Raw genomic sequence first — 22,565 nt, forward strand, 5'->3', positions numbered from 1 at the left:
GACCGAGGGGATATGTTAAGAATTTCTTTATAAAAAAATATACTGTAATTAATATAAAAATATTCCAACATTATAGGGACACTTTTCAGCATCAACAATTCTGATACTGAGTCTCGTTTCACCTTGAAAATACATACTAAAACAATGAAGAGAAAATATAATTATTATAAATAAAAAATACAATACAAATAATTACATATATAAGTTAATTTAGTGCCTATAATAACGTAATTATTTATTTCCTCTATTACTATTGACGGGGCGCATTTATAAAAACTGTCTCTTACTTATTTAATTTATTTAAACACTTTACACTACACTTAACTAATATTCAGTTACATAATAATCAACTTATCGCTAATACTTTCTAATTCGTTCTGTTCACTATGACTATTTATTATAAATTAACTAAGCTGCGCGAAACGAACTCGTTTATATATCCAAACAAAATCCTCAAAAATTCTAGAAAATAAAGAAACAAAACAAATAGATAAATAGACCGTCTTAAAAATTAGTTCAAAAGAAACAACGTAAACATATCGCCTGCTGTTATAAAAACTTATATACAAACAAACAAACAAACAACAAATTCCGAGTATATCAAACATGGCGCGCCTTCGCCGAGTATTAGAATTCCACTACAACCGAACAGTACCGGCTCCAGGGCCTCTATCGCGGATTTGTTCGTAACATTACCCCCTCCTTAGATGGAAGTTTCTCCTGGAACTTATGGATAGCCGAGACTGGATGCTTCAATCGGCAACTGGACCCATTCCTGCACTTTCCGGTCATATGGAAATAACAAGACACCATCTTCACCAGGTACTGATGATGGGGTGGATACTGGTTACTCGCTATCTTGGTCATAGCCAGTTTCTTCACGTTGGCTTCCAACACATGATCGCGGATGCTCTAAAGCTTTCCATACTCATCGCGGTAGGTGGATTGATCTTAAAATTCATTTTTGATTACCAGGTAAAAGATGTACTGCGAATCGTGTTTGATTTTCAGCGTCTTGCCGGGGGCTGAGATCTACTTTTCAAGTTTCTCTAATTGACCAAATATCTCGCAACTGGTTTACTTCTTCCTGTGAGTGATGGTCTCCTTCAATTGGCGCTAGTCGACCTTGGTAAACTTATTTCGGTTTTCCATAGGGGATCTTGCTCATGCAATAGATGACATCATTGATACTTTTTTTGAATAAGTATGGATTTTTGTAATTTTTCGGAAATCCCTTTCTACTCGTCGGGTTGTGCTGGCATACTTTATCCCCCTCTTTAAAACCGCTCTCTGTGGTTTCCATGACGTATCGTTTTTACCATTTTGTCGCTGGCAATGTGAAGATTCGAGCGAAACAATTCGTGTATGTCGTCGATTCTTTTTTCTCAATTGGATCGATCTTCTCCAGGTCGACAGCTAAATTCTAGGTTACAAAGAAGCTTCATTTCACGTCCAAACAGGATTTTCGTAGGTGTTTCCCGGTGGACTCATTATAGCGGATCGATAAGCCATTGCGCAAATAGGGATTCTGATCCAAACTTTTCTGGTGGCTAGAAACTACTTGGGACAGATATCTGCCAATGGTCCTGTTCATTCTCTCGACCATTCCATCTTATTGTGGATGTAACGCGGTCGTCCTGGTCTTCTTCATTCCCAGGAGAAAGCTCTTGCTTCTTCCATGAATCGAGTTAGTAGCTTGGCAATATCTCTGAATATTCGACGGTACGTGCAAAGTCCAAGGAAACTTGTAACTTGATGTTTATCGCTTGGTGGCGGCCATCGCTGTATGAAGGCAATTTTCTCTGGATCCATTGTCACTCCTTTATTGCTAACTATCGGTCATGGGAATTTTCAGTTGTTATCGTTTGGCGGACTATAGCAAAGTCTCTTAGCCATGTTTTGTAACTATTTATTTACAATACCCCACAACTGACACCAATGTAATGTTTTTCTTATTTATTTACACTATTACTACTGGTGGACTGAATTTATAAACACTTATTTAATTTATTTAAATATGTTACATTACATTTAACTAACTTACATAATAATTAACTTATCACTAAAACTTGACTAAATAACTTATTTAAATTATGTGGTTACTTTTCTATTTTGTTCTGTTCAGTAAGACTATTTATTATAAACTAACTGAACTGCGCTAAACGAACTCATTTATATATCAAAAAAAAGTTCTCAAAAATTCTAGAAAATAAAGAAACAAATAAATAAATAGAACTTCCTAGAAATTAGTTTAAAAGAAAAAATATAAACTATCAAAGGAATTCCGGGTATGTCGCGCCTTCGCCGAATGTTAGAGTTCCACTACAACAAGACAGAGCCGGCTCCAGGGACATTATCGCGGACTGTTTTCTTTTAAATGGATTAATTGGATGTTCAGTACTGTGAATGTCTCACCTTAAGAGTTCACATCAAGTGAGTTTATTAGCATATTCATGAAATTAATTCTTAACTAATTTTCCTGTTTTTCAATTGGTGATTATTGCATTTAACAACGTATAATATATTCTCTCTCTTGGTATATCCTTTGATTTATATCTAACATGCTAGGAATTTGAACTTGAAGCTAAGTACTATAAGGTAGTGCAGTAAAAAGTTATGAAACAAAGCTAAAATTTTAAGGTTATTTAAATATACCGAGAAAAGCCGGTTTGTATTTCCTATTTAAATCTCTATAATCTAATCTAATGTGAGTCTAATGCAACAAATTTTTAATAAATTTATAACCTCAATAAAACTATTTGAATGAAAATATCTTTGTAATGGCGTTATTGCTCCCGATTTAAAACAACTATATTATTAGACTGAAAGCAGATATTATAAATCAACAGTGAAACCTGAGAATATATTCAATTTAATAAATTATTATCAAACATAAATATGGTGTCACTGTTATCTCCATTATTCTTATTGTATTCGATACGAAATTGCCTTAGTTTTTTATTATCTTGTAGAATATTGTATAAGAATTTGACTAACTATTTTTCTAAGGAAAGTATCTATACACATCTATCTTTTTGTCAAATTTGTCTTCGAAGGTTGCTACTTAAGTTTTGAGATATAGCAACACTGATGTGAATATGTCAAATCTGACATTGCCATCTGACATTTCTAATGGTAAACGTACTCAGAACCAAGGTTACTAGAATAATAGAATGTTTGTAAACAAACGATCAGCTGTTAGAAAACAAGATACGTCATTATGTTTACATATTTGTTTTGTTTATATTTTTATGCCAAACAGAACCTCACTAACATTATGCTCGAGTTATGAGGATGTGTGTTATCTCTGATCTGGCTATACAAACGAATATATTTCTAACTAACGAATTTATTGCCGTTCTTACAGCTGTGAAGAATCGGTGACGTCACTTGTCTACTGAGCATACTGAGCATCTGAGTACTTAAAACAATCAACTTGGTCAAAAAATGAAAATAAATTGCAAACATTTCCTTGCGATGATTTCGAAGTGGATTGAACCAACGGCAGTGTGCCGATCAACTCGCTTCGACTTTTGGTGTGTTAAAACACCAACTCGAACCACCGTATTTCGTTGGTTTTACTAATTCAATTTACTTCGCTACAGGATGAATTTTGTGAGGGTCATCCAAAATCCGCAGAAAAAATCGATGATGTACGTAAATTGATATTACAAGATGTGCAATGAATGATATTAAATATTGCATAAACATTTAGAAGGTAAAAAGATTTTTCCCGCTGGAAACCGCAAAAATTAATCGTTCAAAAAAAAAGCTCGTGTTGATTTCTATCAATGAGGAATTATGGATCTATGGACATGAACTCGAAACTAAACAAAAAGTCTAATCCAACAAAAGTTGTTCGCACACTAAGCACTTCGAACCAAAGGTAGCCTGTTTTTTCGGAATAACTGGACATCTGTCACCGTTCCATTAGAGTAACGTTCCAATAGTACAGCAGCATTTGTTTGCCAGAAGTTGAAGAAAAATCAAAGAAACCAAACGTAGAAGATGAATCATTCTCCTCCACGACAATGCGAGCTCTCCCACATCAGTTCAAAATTAAAAAGTCAAAACTAGAATTGATGGTCACTTGAAGAAGCAATTGTTGCGTTCAAGGAGGTACCTCAATCGTAATTGAAAAAAATGCTTCGACAATTGGTTCAAACGTATGCAAAAGTGTACTGATGTTAATGAGGAATATTTTGTTGTAGTAGTACTTTTTAAAAATTAGAATGAAACTTGATGTTAACATGTTGTTCAAAATCAATACTGACACGTCTAAACGGGTTCAAACTTGTCACAGATCAACACATGAGTGTGAGAGACATACTATTTGAAATAGTTTCATATGTGATTGATGCTATAAACATTCATTCGTCGTATTTTTTATTGCAACTCGTATATTTCTGATCTGATCATGATATCAATAGTAATATTTCCAGTTTTATTATCAATAATGTTTTTATTTCATTGATGTTACACTAATTTTTCCGTTTAATTTTACATTAATTTTTCCGTTTAATTTTACATTAATTTTTCCGTTTAAAAAAATTATTATTGGTAATGGACACAGTTAAGTTGGAACCTTAATGTACCAATGATTTGGATTAGGCATCTCATATTTTGGGAGAGGTTATGAGACATTAAGATCATTGATTTCATATCGCCACCCACCCCATCCTATATAAATACAGGGTAGTTTCATAAGATAAGTGAAGCGTTATTTTTCTAAATTTCTATGCCATATGAGGAAATGTTTTTCACTTGTTTTGATCTCAGGTCTCTTCTGTTATAAAATTAGTATTTTTTTAAAGTTTTGAAAGATAGATAAAAATTTTGACGTTTCGATTTTTTATAGTTTTTATCAAAATATGAAATTTTTTTAACAAGAATGATTAATTTTTCATTAGTTTTTACATGTGAAATACGTAGCAGTTATCAATTACATTGTTTGTAGTTGTAATAGAATTTACAAAATAGATCTATAAATTTAACTTTAATTATTTAGGTTTTTTTTATCATTTTTAGCTTTTCCATTCTTATAAATGTGAACCATTTCTAAAAATTCTCTTTTTCGTGTATCAAACTCCGTTTCAACAATTTTTGAATCTTTATAATTAAATTTATGTTTTTCCTTATCGTATTGATGACCTTTTAGTCTACTGTCTAAACACTGAGATGTCTGCCCTATGTAGACAGCGTCACAATTAGTACAAGGTACTTGATATAATTATAATATTACTTGTTTTGTTTTTTGGTGATTTATATTTTAGTTTGGTGAAATATTTGGATAATGTATTATGTCCTTTATGGCTTATACGATAAAAATGTGTGAATGCATGAAAAAATCCAGAGAAATAATATTTCCAAAATGTGACCTCATTATCCTCCAAAACTATTTATTCATATACAATGGAGTAGATGGTGATATGAAATTATCTAATTACCCTAATGTCTCCTAATAATAATTTCCAAAATATGAATTCCTTAATGAAAATAGTGTACCAGTTATTGGAATAACCCTTTTAACAAGATATTTTCCCTTGTTATTTAGTTTTAGAAAAAGTGGACACAAAACAGTACAGCTATTTTTAATTGTAGGTACCAACTTCAAAAATTAATTTTCAAATGTTTGGACCACCTCGTATTTTTTATGAATAATTGATAAACTAAACTAATTAGTTGCTATGTGGAATAAATGTTTGGGTATGCTGTTTAAGTTACTAAAATATATTACGGCGAAAATTAATCATTTTCATGTAAGTTATACGCAAAAAGCTGAAAATATTATTTATATATATATATTTAATATTTTTTCACATTAAATTTAATGTTTCTTTCAAATAGTTACACATATATATGATAGCTAACAAATAAGCAGTTGTGAACTCACTTATGTAAGAACTTTATTGAACATTTTTTTCGAGATCTAAAAATCCACGGTTTTAAGAGGGAGGATTTGTTAAAAAAAGATTTGAAACACATAAGTTGGTTCGAGATTATTCCTACAAGTTAAAATAAAAATAAACGCATGAGCAATATTATACAAGAGAATCTAAAATTATTGGAAAGATGGTGACAAGAAATTAATTATCCTCATTTCAGTAGAATTTATGATCGTTGAAAATCAAAACTGTTCCGTTATAGTTATTTCCGTAACTAGTTATTCAAATTTGTATTTGCCAAAAGGATCGCAATCGAGTTTTGCAAATTACGCAAGTTGAATAGTATCTTTCTTTTCATAACGTGTTACATACAACGTTTTATATAATTTTGCGCTTTTATAATATTTAATAGAATTTTCAATTACAATGAAAATATTAATGTGGAATCAAATTGTTACGATTTTTCAAAATAAGTCAAAACAAATCCAGAAGTAATAACTTGAAATGTCTTCAGATAGCAAATGAGACATTCCATTTGAAGTAAAAAAGTCTGCAAATGCTGCAGTGGGTAGTTTAATACCTGAAAAATCAAGAAGTAGATACGCCCTGGCCTACCAAAAATTTGAAAAATGGTGTGATTTGAAAAATATAAAAAATATCAATTGCTTATTTTTAAAATTTAAGAACTTTGTGGACTACATATTCAATGTTGAGATCTGAACTCACCATGTGCAAAGATGTCGATATGAAGAAGTCTATGCTTTTGGTTTGGCTGAAGAGGCGGTCACCACGATATAATGCAAAAAAATTTTGACGAAGTAGAATGTACAATGATTTATAAAAGAGGCCGAAGTCGAAATATTATAATAGGGATTGCGAGAGCTTTCAGGAAGGATGAACTGAAGTTCCTACGAGAAAGTGACGTATTTGATGAAGGCACATTTCTTAAAAGTACAATTCCAGGTAGCAAAACATACGTTATTCGCGAATTTGTGGTCACTGCTAGAAATATTGCTGGTGTTAATCTTGTTGACCTCCTAGCAATATTAGAGCTATCCCAGTTTGCTTAATTTGGACTAAAAGCACATTCGCGGTTTGAACAAAGTCGAAAGAAGAAATATTCTTTGGCATCGATTCATAACTCCAGATGAAACCTGGATTCACCACTACAATCCTGAAATTAAAGAACAGTAAAGACAGTCATGGGATTGGGCTTATCGACTATCTTCCAAAATGTAAAAGGAGAGTATTGGGTATCATTTTTAATAAGGTAAAGGGAGAAATTGGAAGAGGCAACCGCATTCAATGAAAAATAAAATGCCTTTCCATAAGAACAACGCACCTTTCCACAGTTCGGTGATTGCCATGGATGAAATCCACACATTGCACGTCGAACGGTTTGAGCTGTAAAGCTCGACAGATTTTTTGTGCGATATTAAAATTAAAAATGTGGCATACAACCCAAGAGCATAGATACCATTGGAAAATTACCGGCAAAGATTGCTCAGTACCTGGATCTACCTAAAGACAAAGGATAAACAGGTCATTGTTTCAGACGCTTGTCTGGAAGACATTCAGAAAATAAAGCAGGAGGGTGGAAATCCGACAGTGTAGGAAGGCTATGTTGCGTCCAAGCTCCTGGTATACATGATAACACAGCTTCAAATGAAATTAATATTAGACCGAGAAATTCAAGAGAATATTGCTACCTGTAATGAAATTATAACGAGCAATTGACTATTTCTTCCTATTTACAATTTTACATAAATTATTGAGTTGGGTATAAAGGACTAAACGTTTACGTACCTTCAGAGGGGTCAGAACAAAAGAGTAGGAAGAGTAGGAAGTCTAGGAAACTCTCAGTAAAATTTGTAAATAATTACCAAAACAAAAAAGATCGAATAATTTTGATGGGAGATGCTTATGCTCATTAAGGGTAGGAACAATACCAACAGGAAGTGGTGAGCAATGAAAGAGGAACAATATAGGATTCAACAAATGACAATGGACACAGATTGTGCCAATTAGCAGAAGCGCTGAACATAATCATATTATAAACAAAACTTGGAACATCCTAGCAAACATAAAGGCACTAGAAGACACCTGGCAGGAAGCATAGAAAATCAAATAGACCATATACTAGCTACCAGAAGTAAAGGACACCAGATCATATACAGGGGGAAACAAACTACTACTTAATAATAGCAACAATAATAGATACAGAGTTAATCAAAAATACTACAGCAAATAAGATCAAAAAAAATTATTCGCCAATTTGATAGTTGTTTGCTTAAAAAAACAGAGATATTCATTTCTACGAAAGTAGTTTTATAAATAATGAAATGAAAATTGATAATTTTGGCGTCTATAGGAGGTATTTATTAGCTTGATTGCCTTAGAATAACGATTTTGTAGGTTTACGAATATTTTCCGGGAAAACTATAGCTTTTACAAAAAAATGTAGGGGATCTTTTTATAACGTGGTATTTTTTATTTTCCTTTATCTTCATCACAAAATGAAATAATGGGAAATTTTCGATTTTTTTTTACTTTCGAAAATCGATGAACCACTGAAGTTTTTCTTGCATCAATTAGTATACTTTAAAGTACTTGTAAAAAAAATCAACCGTTTGTTTATAACTTATTCTTTTGGAAAAAAATTGCCGCCACCGACTGGGCTATTAGTTTTAGAAGAAAGTGTACATACATATGAACTTTCTATTAGATCTAAATTAATATGTATAAATCTGAACTGTATATATATGATGTTGCAGTCTATTCAAAGAAAATATTTCCAGTGACCTTTGTTCTTACACGATTCCTCTATATTTCTGGATTTATATATAATATGTATTGAATAATATTAGTCCCTGTAATGATTTTAATTTCGTTTGTTGAAATTAAACCATTTTTGTTTGAAACAAGTTGTATGTTATCACATAGATTTGAAACATTAATTTCGTATTATATAAGTGAGTTCACAACGCAGACTTCCTAGTCTAGGGTAGAGTGAGCTTTTGGAAATTATTCAAGTGACAAATAGAAGATACAAAATTAGAGGAATTTTAAATTTCAAAAACTTACCTGTAATAGAACACAACAGTCGAAGTGTAGCGTTTGTAGCACCTTGATATTGGTTGATCATGCCTTGAGTGTGAGCTTTTGGAGCTGGCATACTCAAAGTAATAGCTTTATGGAACTTCCGTCTTCTTGGTTCTACAGTCACGATTGGAGATACTGCCACTCCATGGCCGAGGAGTTTGGAAACAAGTTCAGGTTCAATCGCTTGTGCCTAAAAAATCAGAATGTTCGAATAGATTATTAGACAATTTTTTTATTCAATTATTAGAATTGTGAACTATTACTCATGCTAAAACATGTGAATATATTTGTAAAATATTTGTAGAATGCCAAACTTTATTGCTATGATTCATTATCTGAAACAACATTCTTTAGATTTTGTTCATAAAATTTTAGTTGATTACCTGCAAACCAACTCTGATTTTCTTTGTTAGAGCGTTAGGAGGGAAGACTGCTTGAACAAGTGGTACCGCAATACTAGAGACTGTACCACCATCTGGACCAATTGCGTGTACTTCTTGTCTGACACGGGAGATGACAGCAAAATAGTGAGGAAAGTCATTTGTTAGAATGCGTGTTATTCTGTTGGTGTGTAAATCTTCTATTTGACTTAATTCTGAGAAAAAAAAAAACGAATATTGAAAAATCATTTCAAAATTTATATTATTTGTTGAATTAAAACATCTCTAGAAGAATATGAATATGATTTTTTTACAAGTATGAATAACTACATATCATAAGTTTAGTTATTTTTAGTTTTGTGCATTTTTTAAAATCATTATTAAAGTTCAGTCCAATCTACCAGTGCTTTTTCCATTTTTCTGCGATATCAGCTACAGAACTATGGAAAAAGCACTGGAAAAGATTGTAGATAGGAGCAAAACCAATTATTGGGACAACCTACAGGGGCTGAGATAGGTAAATATTCTTCTGGAAAACTATACCAGAGAAGATCTACTAGATGTATCAACCTAAGTAAGAATAATCTACGAATACTAATAGAAGTCCTATCGAGGCACTGTCGCCTCAACAAACCCTCGAAGCCTTGAAGATCTAGCAGATAATGCGGCGTGTAGATTTTGTTGCACAGAGGACGAAACCTCTATCCACGTTCTATCGAAGTGTGAACCACTAAGGAACTCTAGAGCACTACACCTGTGTGCGTATGAAATAGAAAACGGAAATCTTTGGCAACTAAAGCCATCCCACATTCGAGACATTTTTGGAAAGGAGTAGGATTTATGGGACAAAATAGATCATTTTGGCCGCAGTGTATACGAAACCTCAAATCTATACACCAACCTATTTATCGACCCCGTACAGGTGAAATAAGTAGATAAGATAACTTCAAATATTTAGAAAGTTATTTGAAAGTAAAAATGGATCTTACTCGGGAAATAAAACGCGACATGGAATAGTCTAGCTGTGACAAAGTACGCGATCTGCAGAGTCTGCTAGTAAATGATATAAGTTGGGTAAATTCAGTTTGTTGTGAAGAATATATGGGAAACCCTCAAAGCACAAGTATTTTGGCTTTATCATTGGAAATCAGTAAAAGGATAATTTTCTCGAGCAATCAACAGCGTAATTTCGGGATACGATACTTTGAAGAAAGATGATTCATACTAGGGATAATTTTGTATTTTTTTTATAATTATTTTTTGTATATTTCCTCAGTATACTAAATATGTGTTGACATACCTTCTCCATCAAAACTGTGATTCAATACATCTTGTATGGCTTCTTCACTAGCCTCTAATGTGTGTTCTTTCCAAGTTTCACCATTATCAGACCTCAAAACGATTATTTCTCTTTGTTTTCCTCTTAAAGAAGCAAAATGAGGCACTTCAATTATAACAGGTCTGTAAAAATGAAAGTGTCTTAACATGGTAACAAATATACAAAAAAAAATAATTTTTTAAACTATGGCACTTTTCATTCTGGGTTATATTTCGCTTTTTAATATACTTTATAAACGCTTTCTTACCCTAAGAATTTAGCACCAACAGGACCTAGTTCCAATAATCTGCTAGCCAATGCTTCGCCCTCCATTAGTGGTGGAGGAGTTGGCGTTCTCTGAGGCCTAACATAACGGCAAGTAATTCTTGTTGGGCTAGAAGCACATCTTGGAGGTACGATTACTCTTACACCCGAATGACGACATCCTCTCATAGCACCTCCTCTCGCATCAACGATAAATGAGACCAAAAAACTATAGAAAAACGGTTTTTTAATGCTATATATTTCAATTTTCGTTCGATACGGCTAGATAATGTTAAAATATATTATTTATATTGGAATTAATCAAACATATTTTTTATTAATTTTATACTTTCGCGGTCCCCTCGTTTTTTGGCTCTAGAAAATCAAAAAATCATCCGATTTCGATGAATTTCTTATTAAAATCTGCGTTTTTACGGTGGATTTACGACAAAAATAAGGGAGATTTCATATAATTTGATGATTTTAAATGTGATCATAAACGCACTTCTTCGCATATAATTGTTCATAACTTGTTTACAAAGCATCAAACGTTATCAACAATTATATGTGAATGGTTGGATTTTCATGAATATTTAAAGCCCTGAAATAAATATAAGTTTGCATTTTTTTATTCCCATAATTTCTTTCGTAAATCCGTCGTAAAAACGAAGATTTAAAAAAAAATCATCGAAATCGGATGATTTTTCGATTTTCTAGATCCAAAAAACGCGGAGACCGCGAAAGTATAAAATTACCTATTAAATTGTTATTTGTTTGCTACACAATTTACTTCATCATACCTCAAGCCTTTGTTGTTATAGATGTTTGAATGTTAATGTAAGGAAAACTTGAACTTTCATTATTTAGTTCTGATCAAGATTAAAATTACCTTCTAGTACTGACCAATTAGAGAACATTTAGATCGAGGTTAGGTCAGTACATACTGATATTTGAGTCAAAGATTATTAAAGAATATGCCGTGGTCCTGCATTATCCTGTTTTCTGGTTATATACAAATTCTTTTTAAACTTTCAACATTCTCTAGCCGATAAGAAAACTTCTGCACAAAACGAATCAAACGGCAAATATTAAAAAACAAAATTGCACAGTGAAGAGAATAGTAAACAAAAAAAGGTAAAAATGATCCCGAAACTTGTCTCAATAGATATATTAAAATGATTAGGTTTTTAAACGCTTTACAAGTATACAGTTATTTAGATGTTTGTGATTGGCAACATAATTTTGTGTTGTTGTTATTCATCATTGACTAAATGACTTAAGGTTTAAAAATCAACACATAAAAGTGCAAAAAACTTATCAGATTATCAGTATAAGGAAAAAAGATAACTAAGAAATTATTAAAATAGTGCTCAAATTCTTTCCGGAATCAGAACTTTTATGGTATCAGCACCGATAAATTAGTGGAAGAAATTGAAGAAAAAATTGGACAGCTAAGGAAAAAACATATCTTCTTTGCCTACTCAGGTATACTCCATCAAATGAAAAAGTATAAGTTAACTCTGAGACCAAAACCAAGACCACTTATCACACTGCAAGTCCAGGACCAAGACGAATCTGTCTAATGGTCTCAATCTAGCATTTGCTCATCACCAATGTTTCAATATTTTGTCAACTTAATAATTCCTAAATATCGGCTTATACATCTTCATAATATTGTATTGTATAAATCAGAAAATAAAATATTTTAGACCATAATCACTGTTTTATATCGTCTTTTCACGACACAATTAATAGTAATATCAAAAAATACTATTAGATGCAAATTGGCAGTCGATAGCGGAATAATACAGCAGGTATCAAGAAGATTAGATTACCTGGGAGTGAATATAACTATTGGAAGAAACCTGACAGAGGAGGCACGAACACAAGCGATGAAAGCATCAAAATTCAGCGGCTGTCTGAGAGATATAGTGTGGAGAAACAAAGCGATGAGCTCCCAGAGCAAGACCAGAATCTATAAAACGTGTGTGAGATCTATTCTCACATATGCCTCAGAAACCAGAGCCGAGAAATCAGCAACAAAAAGAATAATGAGGACCACAGAGATGAAAATACTGCGAAACATCAAGGGAGTCACCCTCGGGGACCAAATAAGGAGTGATGGCATAAGAGAAGAATTGGACGTACAGGATGTGGTGAGATGGGTCAGGGCACGAAAAAGATTCTGGAGGGATCACGTAGATAGAATGCCAGAAGACAGATAGGCTAAGTGGGCTAAAACTCAGAGATCGAACACACGCAGACTTGTAGGCAGACCACCAAAGAGGTGATATGAGAGCTGGAGTTCAGCTTCTCAGGAAGATCCAGGAAGAGGGCCAAACGTACAGGATTGAACACGACCTGGTCCTAATGAAAGAGGAAGAAGAAGAAGTATGTATCCTGGATGAACTAAGACTAATTTTTGCCCCTTCCACACTGGTTTTCCTAGACTTTCGTTATTGTTAGATCGACACTCCTTACAGTTGTTTCAATTTTCGTAATATCGTTGTCCTCAATTCCCTAATTTTATGTTGCTCCATCCGTAGGCTGCTGTTATTCAAAATTTTCTTCCGGGACAGATGGGTTCCTTCAAATCAATCGACACAGTTATTAATCAGGATGACGTAGTGAACTATCCCATGAAATTGCCTGGATTATCACCTCACAATTTGCAGTTAATAGTAGGATCAGTAACATTAATCAACTTAGACTGTGCAATGGAACAAATCTAGCTATGAAAAAGGTGATAAATAATGTCATTGTGGCAACAGCGGGAAAATTCTGTATGTCTGTTAATATCAAATTGAAACCTTATAAGTAACCAGTAATGCAGGAAATCTCTGTTTTGTAAGTAAGCAACATCATGTGTAATTAATCGAAAACTTCATTCATACCGAACATTTTTTTATTTGTTTTAATAAAAAAGGATTCCATTTGTTTGTTTTAAGTTTATTTTATACCAAAGTTTATGTCAGCTAATAACAAATTTTTCATGAAATTCATTGTTGAATTTTAGATCACATCATCCTACCAAATTCTATTCTCAAATCCGAGCATCGAAAATAATTTATGTTAGTGGAATCACATACGAGGTCTAGTTATTATATAAAGGGGCTAGAATGACCCCTTTAATGTACTCTCCTCTTCTAGTTTCTATTAGTCAAAGCAATAGTGGAATTCTTCTTTTATAAGATCATTTAGAAGCTTTGATCTCGATCTACCACTTCCTTTAAGGCAGACTTGATTTTGGCGAAAAGAAAAAGACAGATTGAGCATTGAGATCTTTTTCGGAATCACAGATATTCTTCATGTAAAATTTTATTGATAGTTTGTTTTTCGGCACTGTTCGGGATAATAATACTAGAATCACCACGAATAAATTCATCAATTTCCGTCATGGTTTGCGCAGTTGACATAAAGACAGAGCGACGTTGTCGATGCTCTCCTGGTCTACAAAAAACCATTAATACCATTTGAAAACACATCCAAAAGATAAAGAATTCCAACAATAGACCCATTTCAACAATTTCTAGCATTAATTTAATATTGATCGATCGTCCAGATAAAAAGAAAAAAATCTAGCTTCTATAGAAGAATATGACTACAGCGACAAAACGGTTTTCCCCACTTGAATATTAGACATTCTGTGCGTGCAATTTCATTATTCAGAAAACAGATATTGTTTATTATTATCATTTTTTAATTAATTTTGGTGAAAACAAAAAAATATCTGTATCGATTCACAAAATATTACATGTTGTGCACAAATATTAAAGTGACCGATTATAATTTTTCAACAATTACCTACAATATTACCCTTGACAGTGACCTCTTAGATATTTTATTTAGCAAGGAAAAGTTTAGTTATGTATGTATGTAGTTTAGGTATGATTAATGTTATTTCGCCAAAAAAAAGTAAACAAGTGAAAATGTGTGAGCATACACACCTTAAATAAACGCACTAAAGCGAGTTTAATAGTAATAGTTACATGTCGAAACTGTCGACTCTTGTAATTCCGAAATATTCACCGTATATTAGTCCGGGAGGTAGCGTTGCAAATCACAATCACATCAGGTCGATTAATTCATGTTAAAATTAAATGTTTACTTCACATGTTTGAACATAATGAGCCCTATAACTGCTTCCATTTAGTAATTTGCAATTTTTTCCATTCTGAGGGGTGGTTTTTGGTGGTTGCATTATTAAAAATATCGAGGGTCAGATTTCTTATACTTGAAGAAAAGAAATTGTCCTATTACGATCCAAATTAAAAAAAATTTCAAATTCATTTTACCAAATTTTTTAAATAATCTTTGTATGTGGGGTTGTTTTTAAGGGTTGGTATACTGTAAAATATCAAAATATTAAAGTCATGATACAAAACAATCAACATTCATTATATTTGAACATAACTATAGCCCATTACCGCTTTAATTCATCAGCTTTCAATTTATTGGAGTAAGGGGTGATCTTCACCCCTTAAAAATAAAAAGCATACTTTGCCACCACGTCAAGTTTGAAGAGGAGGGTAAGATGAACTTAATTCCAAATTTTCAAGAAGATCGATGAAGGGCTTTAAAATTGCAAGGTTTCCGTCGATTTTAAGCTTGAATGGCTGTACTATTATAATTTCGAATGGTGTTGCGGATTGAAGACTCAAAATAAAACTGTCCAAGTGTTTTTTGAAATGCCAACGTTTCGATATTTTATTTGATCTTTATCAAGGATTTTTAAATTTTTGAACTTTAGTCAAAAGATACAATTCATATATACATAAATATTTATTAGAAGCATATATGAAAGCTTGTAGGCTCTGGAAGGGTAGGTGGCAGTTTACAAAATTTTCATCGTGTAAAAATAGAAAAATTAAAAAAACGTTTTCAGGTCACTCGATAATTCATTGAATTATGGTAAAGATAGTATAAAAAACTACTAAAATAGTCAAATGCATATACGTTTTACACCTGATTACACCATCGTTTAATCAATTAATTCATAAAAAATATGTCAGCAAGCTATTTGATGATGGTAAGATCGTCAGCAGGGGGGTAAAAGCTGCGGAGTAGCGATTCAATCTCCGGCAAAGGAAATCGAATGTTATATTAAGCTGACAATCATTACACCATTCGCTATACTGCTCTGACCCTTTTTTATTATTCACTATACTGTTTAATCTACCTTTATTATTGATTTTAAGTAACCTGAAATTATTATCAAAATCATCATTTTTATCATTTTCTCTTACAGCATATAAGATATTGAGTAATTCTACTTGTTATACAAAAGCCTCAGATCTTGCTGATATTTACAGCTGTAATATAGAACAAACTTTGACAAACATTGGAGAATTTATATGTAGGATATACGCTTTTAAAATAATTAATAATAAAAATTATACAAAATGAATATAAAACTGTTTTAACTTTCAAAAACACAAGGTAGGTAGGTAGGTCAGAATTATACCAACAAGTCCTGCGTTCAGCATACAGTTCTCACTTCTGGAGTCAAGGGCGTCGCCAAGATGTGGGCCGGGGGGCAGTTGAAATTAAACGCAAAGGACCAGAGTCCTAAGGCCGTGCGAGCATTAGTAGTAATAATAGTAATTAATAGTAATAGTTTACTGTGAAGAATAATAATGATAATTTTTTTTGTTTCAAGGTAATATTGAAGAAAACACATTGATGAACGAGACGAAAAAGCCCACGACTATGAATCAGAAACGAGTGTAGATTCTGATGCTGAAGATTAAAAGAAACGTAATATTTAATATGAGAAACCGTTTTTTGTATTGATTAAAAATTTCCGAACATAATATATAATGAACTTTAATTTCTACGTAAAAATGTATATATAATAATTTTTCTCCATTGAAAGTCATTTAAAATTAATTAAAGAGTTAGTTTAAACAATATATTATTTAAAAAAAAATTTCAAGAGATTGTTCAAGGGTGGAATAATTATCAATTAGCTCGCAAAAATCCTTGATACCTCATAAGCTATAAGAGAGAATGATAAAAACGATGATTTTAATAATAAAATCAATTTCAGATTACTTCAAATTAATAATAAAGGTAGATTAAACAGTATAGTGAATAACAAAAATGGTCAGAGCATGATAGTGAATGGTGTAATGATTGTCGCTTAATTTTACAGCATTACAGCAGATTTTACCCCACTCCCCCTGCTGACGACCTTCCAGCCATCAAATAGCTTGCTGACATTAATTAATAAAACGAGGCATCTGTATTAATTTCACACTATTTGAAATGAATCGAAGGTAACTTTTTTAAATAAGGTGTATAGTGACTACTAACACATAATATAATTTAAACTATCAAAATTTTGTTTATCACCCACCCACCTTGGGTGCTTCTGCTAAACCACTATTCCATTATCAAACTTATATAAATTAATCAATAAAATCTAAAATTGATGGGTCTGAAATTACCATGTAAAATGTAACGCTATTTCCCGGACTATATCATTTTATATTCTGTGTTGTTTTTAGGAATAAAAAAATGAAAAGCAGCACAAACTAAGAAAAAAAGCAGAATGTGTTAGTACACACAAAAATATATTCAAAACACGCGTAAATTCCAAGCACATGTATACTACAAGATACTTTATACAAAACTTACTTTTTCCAATTGGAGACACTGTTGACACACGACAACACAAAAATCATGTTAATTGTAATACTATTTTATAACTACGTCAGTGGAATTCATTTAAAATTTAAATTGAAATACTGCTTATTCAATTTACCCCAACGATTTTTTTTTATATTTCATAAATAATTTAATATTTGAACTATAACTATATAATATATTTTATTACAAAATATGTGTAAAGAAATTATATTCCTTTAGTTGGAAACATGGTTTGCTTTACTTATCTATAGGTTATGGTCTAGTCTATGGTAGAACTGTCGTGAATGTCACAATGACATTTTCGGTTATTATCAGTTTCGATGATGATAAAATATAGAGGTTAAATAAGTTGGTAGATGTGAATAGTTTTATTTTTAAGAATAATTTCTTATTTGAGAACGAATAGAAGAAATAAAGTTTAAAAGTCGTTTCTTTGTTTTTAAGTAAGATTTAATTAAAGTGTAAAAGTAGTCTATTAATATTAAAGTTATTCCAATATTAATTGCACTCATACCAAATTTAAAAATGAGAAATAATGTTTATGAAATTCGAAAAACATCTAACAAACCGTCAGTCCACGGACTCATCATCTCCACTGTTTACCAATAAAAACATCGAATCTTAAACACACATGCATTTCTATTAGTCGAAGGCGTATGTACACAATTTCTTCGAAAGATTCCTGCCAGACAGACTTCGATAAGCAGCGGCGTTGTTAAGTGAGATTAATTTAATTTATAAACTCGTAGAGAAAGTTCTAGCAGCTGACCGCCAAGAGCTTTGGAAAAACTATGTTGAGCATGTTATAAAAAGAGAAAATGAATATGTGGAATCACCCTCTTTACAACCCATAATAATCAATCAAATAATGACTCTACTTCAGACGGTTCTGAATAGCATGATTATTTATAAAGATACTTTGGAAATAATTTATTTTCCTTCATGGTTTTTGCTTTCGTTTTCCAGGAAAAAAACGAATGGGGTACAAAAAGGGCTCAGTTCACGTCTGGTACCCTGTTTAAACCAAATTCAGTTGTAGCAAGTTAACGTGGTAAAATAATGATTTTTTTCTAAGTTCCAAGTAGGACCACAATTAAGTGCACCTGTCTAAATAACGGCGTATAATGTCGTCCAATTTATAATGATTCTATTACCTTACACTTTCTCGCAAAAGATATACATATTTTCAAAAGTATTTATAATAATAAATTTATGAAATGAGCTATCTACGCCTATGGTAGATCAAACAAAATTGTCGGCAAGGTTTTTTATAATCTGCAATTGATATTGGAAGAACTATATATGTATGTAATGAAATTTGTTTCTTTGTTTTAAGAGCTACACGTTTATTTCAACTAATCCAATCAATTATCTTATATATGTTTAAGATGTAGTGTGTAGATGAAGTAAGAAACTTTTATTAATACCATAGTTTCTATTAATATTTTTTGATTTGTCAAGATTAATTGATTTTGACTGTCACCGTCATTTCTGGTATGAACTTGACATTGTTGTACATAATCTCAACCCCAACATTTTGTCTTTGTAATTTTTTAAAAACTTTGTGGCACTTTCGACGTGGAGTGCACCCAATTTTTTGTTGTACAAAAAAATATCTATGTTGAACTTGAACTGAATAAATTTAATTATCATGTGACATACCATGAAATTGAGGCATATTTGTCCATTAGTATGTCTAGCATAAACAAGATAGTACATGACCATTTGGACGTAAAAATATGTTGAATCCGCCATAATTTGCTCATCGTTCGAAAGAAAGTTCAATTGGGGCATTGAAATATTGACAATTATGGGTCTAAGCACATGATACTGAAAAAACATCAAGATTAGCCTAATCCAACGATATTTAAAAGAACATCAAAGCAAATGGTTGCTTGTTGTATTATCGTTCATGTTTCAAAAGTAACGTCAGAAATTGTCAACTCTGAATAGTACATAACCAGTTCTTGGAAATTGGAAAATCGTTAAATAAGAACCGAATACTTCTTCGTCACGAAAATTCGACTCTCACACAGCTGTTTTGATTGAATTTTTAATCAGTCAGAAGGTCAAAATGATGGGCTGTCCAAACTTACACAGTTGGGGTGCAAAAAAATGTTCGAAAATTAGTTTAATCGCATGGAAAAGTGGTTTATTTTAATGGAATATATTAATAACAATGAAACTATTTCCTTTTTTATTCAAAACCTCTCTACAACAAATATTTTTGGCTGAATTTATCGAAAAAGAAAGTATGATCTAATCGAGAAGTGAATTTTATGCGAAAATTTGTTGAATAAGTCGGAAAATTATAGATCATAAACGATAGGAAAAAGAATTCCCGAAGAGTAAAAATTTTCTAAAAAAATCCAAAAAGTCAAGGTCAATTGTTAGTAATTTTTACTAAGAGGGTGTTATTTGTTACAAGTAACGTAACACTTGTGAGTGAAAAAGAGAATGAAGCGAGTGGAGCAATTTCACGAACGAAATAAACTTCACTTTCAATAGAAATAACATACAAAGTTGTTGTATAATAAAATGGAAAGAATTTTCCAATAAAAGTCCATTATCTCTCTTGACAGCTTTGACGTTTTAACAATAATTACTGCGTTAAGTAAAAAATTACGTATACTTTTCGTTATACAACTAAGATCGGAGGCGTTCTGAGAAAGATTGCATCAAAGAAAGGGACTACCATAAATAGTGCGAAGTACAATGATTCTTTGCTCAACAAGCCGCGATTCTACACAATCGCCGTTCACTCTCAAAGAAAGTTTTGTTGTTGCACGTCAACGCCCAGCTCAGCACATTATCGAAATAATCAACAGGTTGAGTTTTAAGACTCTGGAATACATTTCCTCCCAAACTTTAATCGGTTTGAGGAAGCTTTTTTATGTAAAAAGCAAGCACAAGAGGGCAAACCCTATTACACTCAGGTAGTTCGTGTGGTGCTAACCGTGTGGAGGTGCCTGTGGATATTGATCTTAAGCTAAAGTCCCAATGAATTGACGTTCTGGGCGTCTGAAGACAAACTCGGTGTTATGAGTCACGTCTGCTTGCCGAATAGATCGTAGATCTTGCAAATACTGCTACTGGTATTATGTTGGACTCTGCCGTAGTATTATCGATAAAATAGAGTCACGTGAGAGACCTTTCTTCTATGCTGTCCAAGTTTCTCGTCATTCTTGATCACCCATAAGTCGAACTGCTCTCTTCTGTATTTCGAGCATCTTCAGGGTATACTTGGGAGCCAAGGTCCAAATCGACGAATAAGGGCTTGTAGAGGATTAGAAGCTGTCGGGGGGCATATAGCTTTTTGATCTTAAAGAGGGCTCCAAGCTTGTGTGAAAAAGCCTTAGCTAATTCGACCACGTGACTATACCAGGACATATTACACCTAACCTTAAGACCCAACGGGCGAATTTGAGGTGCTGGTGATATTTTATGTCCCGACCGAACCAAATTCTGAGCTGAAGTGCCAGCCTTGTTTGTCTATCTGTTGTCTGCATACGAAAACTTATGGCTCGCTGGAAAAATAATTCATTTAATGAACACTTCTCTTAGTTTTATAAAGTTGTAAAATGAGACGTGTAAGTAATTTTTGAATTATTTTTTAACGTTGTAACAATAATTAAGGCAGCGAAAAGAGGAGCTAGATTTGAATTAGAATCGAAAAAAGAATCAGTAATGTGATTTTGCATATTCTAGTTTTCTTTAAGTGTTGTGGAATGAAAGACATCTAGGGAAACTTCAGTGAAATTGTCTTTTTGACATATCTAGAAGGGAAAGATTCAGTATTGTGTGAGCACTTTAGAGGGTATATCACTTTTTTCAAGAATTTCTTAAGCGGTTCACTCTTCAACAAGACAAATTCAAATTATTGACTAATTTAATGTTGAAACATAAATACTCAAAATATATACAGTTACAAATAGTAGTGAAAATCGTTGTGGTACGGTTTGAAGATTTTTTGATTTCAGCAGTATGAAACAATATAATTTTTAGTAATTTGGTATGTTATGCTATATTACTATGTATCGATTATAACTGGAATTATTATAATAAATGCACCTTGTAATTGTTGTTCAATCAAATACGAAATACGAGTATTTAAATATGAGTTCACGTAAAACAGGATCTACAAGCAAAGTAAAAAGCGTTTGAAATCGTTTAAAACTTTTTTGTGATTAAATTGTATCTTAAAGATTTGTCAGGGTTTTTTTAAGTTTCATAAAACAGACTCCACAACTATAGTCTAACAAACTAAAACAGAAATTAATCAGCTACATTATCGGTTAAAAGCATTCAATTCAAGCGCTAGTGAAGGGATATGAAATATTTATAATCGCGCCTCGCGTAACCCTTTGTATCCAAATAAATTCTATACGATTCAGTTCGTAATAAAACGATGGCAGTCGTAAACCTGTAATATTATATTTACGTGTCGAATGTTCTTGGCTCAAAGTAGTTTGATATTTGCAATAAACTCAAATATAAAATCTTTTTTTCACGTAGCCTTGTTGCATTTCAAATATTCGACTGTTTGATATGTAAATTCGGCGACTATGATAGAACAATTACAACAAAGATTGATGTCAGAAACGTTTCAGGACGAACTTCAGCCACAGTCACTTACTGTCACTTCCTATATGATTCACTAGAGGACTTAGTTCTTTGCTTTCTAATTGATATTTTTTCAAAATTAAATCCAGCATTTAGGCATATTTGGTCTAAGTAGTGAATTTTCTATTTTGTTCCCAAAAACGTTAATAAACTGCGGGGACGATGTATATGTCGATTAGTCGATTAGCCATTATATAGTCGGAAAGAAACTATTAGTGATTCTAATAAGTACGAATGCAAATGTAGAAGACAGTTATGCGAAGAACAATCAATATTTCATAAATACGCACGGCACTTATACCAAATTAAGAAATGAGAAATAATGTTTAATCCCCGTATAAA

The 22,565-nt window shown here is 32.3% G+C and overlaps 1 protein-coding gene across 7 annotated transcripts in view; it reads right to left on the bottom strand.

Moving 5' to 3' along the window:
• LOC130446929 (ankyrin-3-like) overlaps positions 1 to 22,565 on the bottom strand; it is a 200,686-nt gene that overhangs the window by 50,184 nt on the left and 127,937 nt on the right. For 4 of the 7 annotated variants that reach the window (XR_008910193.1, XM_056783457.1, XM_056783460.1 and 1 more), the window contains 5 exons: positions 17,589 to 17,606; positions 10,954 to 11,178; positions 10,668 to 10,828; positions 9,371 to 9,582; positions 8,970 to 9,177 (listed from right to left, as the gene is read on the bottom strand). Coding sequence is in view for 6 of the 7 variants with exons in the window: in XM_056783457.1 (XP_056639435.1) it covers positions 8,970 to 9,177; positions 9,371 to 9,582; positions 10,668 to 10,828; positions 10,954 to 11,178; positions 17,589 to 17,606 (824 nt within the window). In the remaining variant the exon portion in view is untranslated. The remainder of the gene's footprint in view (positions 1 to 8,969; positions 9,178 to 9,370; positions 9,583 to 10,667; positions 10,829 to 10,953; positions 11,179 to 17,588; positions 17,607 to 22,565) is intronic. The other 3 variants (XM_056783461.1, XM_056783459.1, XM_056783463.1) reach the window with 1 other exon arrangement.

Source organism: Diorhabda sublineata, chromosome 7 (genome assembly GCF_026230105.1).
Source record: "Diorhabda sublineata isolate icDioSubl1.1 chromosome 7, icDioSubl1.1, whole genome shotgun sequence".
In the NCBI taxonomy this organism is placed as follows: domain Eukaryota; kingdom Metazoa; phylum Arthropoda; class Insecta; order Coleoptera; family Chrysomelidae; genus Diorhabda; species Diorhabda sublineata.